The sequence below is a fragment of the Leptinotarsa decemlineata genome, unplaced genomic scaffold (assembly GCF_025532065.1).
Source record: "Leptinotarsa decemlineata unplaced genomic scaffold, Ldec_3_MD MMD2_tig00026299_RagTag_RagTag, whole genome shotgun sequence".
Lineage (NCBI taxonomy): Eukaryota > Metazoa > Arthropoda > Insecta > Coleoptera > Chrysomelidae > Leptinotarsa > Leptinotarsa decemlineata.
The window spans coordinates 6,610,189-6,616,597 of NW_027412676.1; the positions used below are offsets into that span (position 1 = coordinate 6,610,189).

At 35.4% G+C, this 6,409-nt stretch overlaps 1 protein-coding gene across 1 annotated transcript in view; it reads right to left on the bottom strand.

Annotated features, from left to right (window-relative positions):
• Window positions 1-5,886, bottom strand: part of LOC111510308 (putative inorganic phosphate cotransporter) — a 31,535-nt gene extending 25,649 nt beyond the window's left edge. The window contains exon 1 of the mRNA XM_074180769.1: window positions 5,741-5,886. Within this exon, the coding sequence (XP_074036870.1) occupies window positions 5,741-5,759 (19 nt within the window). The 5' untranslated portion in view covers window positions 5,760-5,886. The remainder of the gene's footprint in view (window positions 1-5,740) is intronic.
• Between the last annotated feature and the right edge of the window lie 523 nt (window positions 5,887-6,409).

A 6,409-nucleotide genomic window follows, 5' to 3' on the forward strand; every position in this document is an offset into this window, starting at 1 on the left:
TGAAAGCCGAGGGATTAGTTACTACTAAAATATATTAGTTTTCTTACTTAGCTCTCCAAAGATTGGCTGAATGCTCATGCCCGTTAGGGTATGCACAAACAAAAATAAATTTTGGTAATTATAAAAATAATAATGGAAATTATTCTACTTTGGACCAAGGTCCTTGGTCTTGCATCATATCCACCGTGTATAGGAATATTCAATACAATTGAAAGGAAACAACACTTAAATAATAATATTGTGCTTTTTGTTTTCTACTATTATTTTTTCTATCTTCATGGCCCGAAATTTCCCAACTTTTCTAAGTCGAAAAAACAGCAAAAACCTGGGAATTTCGTAAAATTGTCACTTCAAAATTTGTGGGCTGTTCAGGACTGTTCTCTTACTTGGGAGAAATTAAACTTTTTTGAAGTTTTCAAACAAGTATGGGATCTTCAAGTTATGCCTTCCTTCTCTTCCTTTTCTCATTACCTCTCCCTTTCTTTTCTCTCATTTTTATTTTTTTAAATTTTTATTATTTCTTTTAATATTATTTTTTCTATCTTCACGGCTGATTAACAGAATAACAGATTTCAAACGGATTTTAAGAGGCCCAAAATTTACCAACTTTTTCCTAACTTTTTCCCAAGTCGAAAAAGCAGGGGGGGTGGGACCTGACATTATTGTATTCAGTTCGGAGATATTTATCTTCAGGAAGAAAATCGATGCCTGAGTTTTGTGGCATTGAATTGAACCTGGTTACTCTCACCCCAATTAGAAACCACTTCCAGATCCTTATTAAGATATTCAACTTATTGCTGCCGGTGAAGATGTGCTTCCGCAGCCGATGTCCTGGGATCCAAATGTAATGACGAGATAAGTGTGCTATCATCAGCAAAGCAATATATTGGATTTTTGTTTTTTTCCAATGAGTCGTTGATAAACAATAAAAAAAGGGTTAGAGACAAAATGGATCCCTGGGGAATACCAGCGTTAATGGTGAAAGTATTCGAAAGATATCCAACGACAGCCATTTGCAGGAAACGTTTTTCCAGGAAGCTGAAGAGCTATTAACAAAAATCATCCAACATGTCATAGCATCGAAGTTTGGCCAGCAAACCTTCATGCCACACAGGGTCGAGCGCAACACCTCTTGACTCTCCATGTTGCTCGATTGCCTTATTCCAAATATGAATGGCATACGATAGCTGAAAGCCATATTGATGATTGCTCACGATGTTGAAGCCTTCCAAATATTTGAGGATATGGTGGTTTAAGACTTTCTCAATCATTTTTGATATCACTATTGTTTTCTTTCCCTTTTTGGGAATGGCTAAACGCGAGCCATCTTTCAACGAGAAGGAAAAACCCCTTTCTTGTAAGACAGGTTAAAAAGTCTGCAAAATACTGGTGCGAGTTCATTTGCTCACGTCTTAAGTACGATGACGGACACTTTATCAGAACCAGACGCCTTCTTGATATTGAGCTGTTTCAAAATTCGCCTGACCAGACGCTGTCGAAAAGTAATTTCCGGCATTGTGGATTACAGTGTGGGAATAGGTGCCTTTCCCGGAAAATCGACTTTGGGGTGGAACGCAAATTGTTCAGCCAGTAGAGTTGCTTTTTCAACGAGTGCTGTTGCGATTAAACCATCCGCACGTATTTGTGGTGGAATTGTTGATTTTGTAAAGTTCTGAATAACAGCTTCAGCTACCGACCAGAAGGATTTAGACCCATTGGGATTAGCAAGCAGTTTATCCCTAATGCTCTGAATGTGAAGTTTTTTACTTTCATTTATCCCAAGTTTGCAGTTGTTGCGAGTATTAATAAACCTGGTTCGGTTTTCGGCACTAGTATTTTTGCGCTACTGCCGGTAGGCAAACAAACGGCAAAACAAGGTTTGCCGTTAGGAGGTCGTTCCATCTAAAAAAAAACATATGCATCCATGCATGATAAAATAACTTCCGTGACTTTGGGAGTACAAATTGATGGATCTTCAGAGCTGAAACAAACATATAACCAGGGTAAATTTCGGAAATGGTCTTGAAGATCCTCCCATTCAGCTGATCTGTGATGCCAAACTTTGCGCGGCTTAGATTGTTCCACAACAGTTATCGGTAATTCACTCAACACTGAAATGACTTTGTGGTCAGAAGATCTCAATAGAGACATTACGGTGACTGTAAATTCCTGGATTGGTTGTTAGGTTAAGATCCAAAACACTAGCATATTCTCCATAAATAATGTAGTTGATGAAGATTCGTGAGATATCGTTAGTAGAAGGTTTTGTCGGTATTGAGTTAGCAAAGATACTGTGCTAGGAATCACACTTATTATACTACCGGTTTGAAAATTGGACATCAAAAGTTAAAATTTTGATAAAACTCACGTTTTAACTTTTGAGAGTTAACGTGTCAAAAGAAATAACAGCTGGGTAATGGAAAACTCCATTCCAATGCATTTTCAACGACTTGTGACAGTATAGCATAGTTCAACTATTATTTCCTCGTCTCCTACTGATACCACTCTCTATACACTATAAATGGATCCTGCGGGGTGAAACAAGCATTCAGAATCATTTAGGACTCCTACCAATATTTGTTATGAGTTTTAATATTGTAGTGAACATATATTAATTCTATTTCCAAAAAAGGATTTTTTCAAGTGATTATTAAAAGCGGTGAGACAACGCAACACTCAATTTCAAAATACTTTACAACATTTTCATGTTATGATTTGTGTCTTGTGTTGAATAAAGCTATCACAATTCAACGTGCTTTGCCATTAAACACCCACAAAACTACGTGACAATATACCAGTTGGCATAGTCGCTATAGAATTTATTCCAGTCAATGACAATTCTCCCTCGTAATTTCGCCAAACAGCAACGATTTTCATGAAAATTCAGACTTAAGTTCTACTCCCCGTCTTCTTCATAGATAATAATCTATGATTTTTTTCAATTTTCCGACTTATTCACGAGTGGAAGTGTCAATTTTTCAATCAACTAACCCCCGTTTACAGACGACTTTTCGCGAATAAATGACTAAGTGAGTATTTCATGAAAAAATATTACCAGTGTAGATTTTTGATTCATCAAATTCTCCATCAAATATTTTGGGATCTGCGTGGGTCTGCTTCTAACCATATGTTTCTAGAAAATTCATGATCTTCAGATTTCAGCGTTTGGGGTATTTCTCATTCATTATTTCGATTGTATCTCATTCATTCAAGTATTCCAGTATTTCTGGAATGTATTTTTCCAAGTATTTTGTAACGTAATCATCTTTGAAAGGCAAACAATAATTAGATCCACTTTGCGTCATCACATTCATAGCACCACATACGTCTATGTGGATAAATATTCCTGGCTTTTTTGCTTTGGGTCAGGTACTTTCGTTTTCTTCAGGGACAAACAACAAGCACTACAGGAAAATCCTCAAGACGCTCTAAGAGCGGTGTCTATGCGAAAGTAGTGATTTACATTGGATTTGATCGCTGGAGATTAAATCCACTTGGAAAAACGTTCTCAGGAAGTTTATTCCAGTCGAGCGCAGTTCTTCAAATGGAAGAATCCTTAAACAGTAAAGTTTGAGGTGTACTGAGTTGAAACTCACAATGATCTTTATCTGTATATATATATATATATACTTTTCATGTATATATATGATAGTTTTACTTCTTTCTTTTGATTGGAAAGTAACATAATAATATCAAATGATAATGTGATGATAGTTTAATCATTTTTTCTCAAAGATATGTGATATTATATCGTCACTTTTTTTTAAATTGCATACAGAATAGTATTGTCAGATTTTGCATAAGGTAGTCTATTGGAAAATATGTTACAGACTGAAAGACAGAGAACCTGGTACCAACATTATGATGACTCATTTCATTAAACAGAAAGTTCCAAATTCTGTGGAGGAGGTTTTACTGAAGATGATCGATGAAGTACCCTACACTTGATCAAGTCATGCACAAGTCTTAACAACCGTATGCTTTCAGAAAAAATAACCAATGAGTCCTCTCCAGATTCAGAGAACAAGTCATCATTCTCTCTTTGACAAAAAAACAATAAAAAGTTGCACACAATCATAATATACAATAGAAATATTTCACATGTTCGATTTTCTACTTCATATTTGTATTGCGCAGAAACTGAACCTTCTGCACATCTATACAAATATGACAAATCATAAGCAAAGAAAGTAATATCTGTTATAGTAAACAAAATCTTCAATTGATTTTTAAAACAATGAGGAATTATTTTATTATCCTATTGAATATCATCCGTTATCATTCAGAAAAACATATTAGAGAGAAATGTAATAAGCTGATAATATGAAAAATAGGATTTATACTACTTCAATATTTGATACGAGTTCTTTATCTTTTAGTAACGTTACTAAATCGAATCAAATATGAATGCATAAGTGAAGTACCAAGGTTGCGCTAACTCTGTTGTTATATGTCAAGTTTTGTCATGCATTCTCTGCCGTGTACTCAATATATGTATATTATCAATCCAGTCGAAATCTGCAGGTAGTTGTAGCTGCCTCCGTGGTGATTTTGATAGTTTTCTTGTAAACACAAGATCTATTATCTGAAACCACAAATGTGCGGCTGGCCCCTGCTGGTGGCTCCGTGCATTTGTATTTCTTTCTTTTGGTAACCAAGTGTTACCCATCCTTACACTCGGCTGCACCATATGGATGAAGGGCCAAAAGCCCGAAACAAGTGTCTGTGGTTTGCCACTTTCTTGAGTGCTTTGTCCGAATATTACCTTCTGTATCTATATCAAGACACTCAATAACCTATATATATATATATATATATATATATATATATATATATATATATATATATATATATATATATATATATATATATATATATTACAATGTAGGTTTTCACGGATGGTAGAATATGATGTGTTGTTCTTCCGGGTGTTCATCCGTTGGGTACTATTCGATAGTCGACGTTTCGCCATCATCTCAGATGGCATTATCAAGACGAGTTACTGCTTCGCTTCGAGAGGTGTAACTCGAAGCGAAGCGAAGCAGTAACTCGTCTTGATAATGCCATCTGAGATGATGGCGAAACGTCGACTATCGAATAGTACCCAACGGATGAACACCCGGAAGAACAACACATCATATATATATATATATATATATATATATATATATATATATATATATATATATATATATATATATATATATATATATATATATATATATATATTAAGAAAGTATTTCTGTTTCTCCATCACTTCATAACGAGTGCATTCAACAAAAAAATTAATAGAAACCTTCCATAGTGGATGTGTGGAATAATTGGAGATGACAAGTGAATACTTTCAATTCTAATTTTTCATTAGTGCAGTCGTTTAATATATCAGTTCATATTTTAAGCGGCGAATCATCTTCATATTGTTCACGGAAAGAATGGAAATGGTGTCTCTGAAATTTTTCATTGTAATTTCATCTCCTACACTTTTCTTAGTCAAATACGAACACATTCACAAACTGAACTTCTTCGTTGACTTTTTCACAGCATACGTTGTTTCACTACATCACTCAGGTTGCTTTTCCGTAGCTGTTCCTCATAATATGCACATCAATTTCGGGCTTTTTTGAAAATTTGATAAAAATTATTTTTCGCCAATTATACAGCGACCTCGAGTTATATAAAATCCTGGGTTTACGCAATGAAACAACGCCAATCTCACTGCAAATATCAAAAGTACACTCACCGATAACAATTTCTGCCATTTTGGAAGCAAATTCAGGTGTCTTCAAAAAATAACTCTAGCTGTTAGTACAATTGGATGAGTATTGATAACTGATTTGCAAAGTGCTTATTTCAAACAATAAGATCGCCATTAAGATATAGGTACTCAAAGATTTCTCCTCTTTATCTCTTCAATGAACTTTCAATAGAATTCAAGGCTTCGTTTGATAGTCTAAGAACTAGTATGACAATTAAAAGTTGGTTTCAGGCTTCAGGCCAGCTGTTTCATTATACATATACTTCTGCATGCAGAAATTAACTAAAAAAAATACACGTGAATACTTGAATACGCACCTGCGTATCCTCTCTCCCGCGGTTTTTTTTGTGCAAATTATATTCTGGAGTAATGAGGTCCCGTCGTTATAGCGAGAAAGACAGACGGTGACGTCATCACACCAGGTTGCTTGTCAGCAAGGCATCCAGTCAACCAGATTGTCACGTGGTGTGTCACTCACCGGCGAACCACTCATAGTGACTGTAGCGTCACGCGTCAGAACACACCACATTTCATAGTGGCGGGAGATTTGAATTTTCTGTGGAATAAATAATTCACCAAAAACTAAGAAACAAAAACTCAAACAGCTATGCCCAACCAGATGGGTTCAAAGGCATGATGCTGTCTTCGTCATGA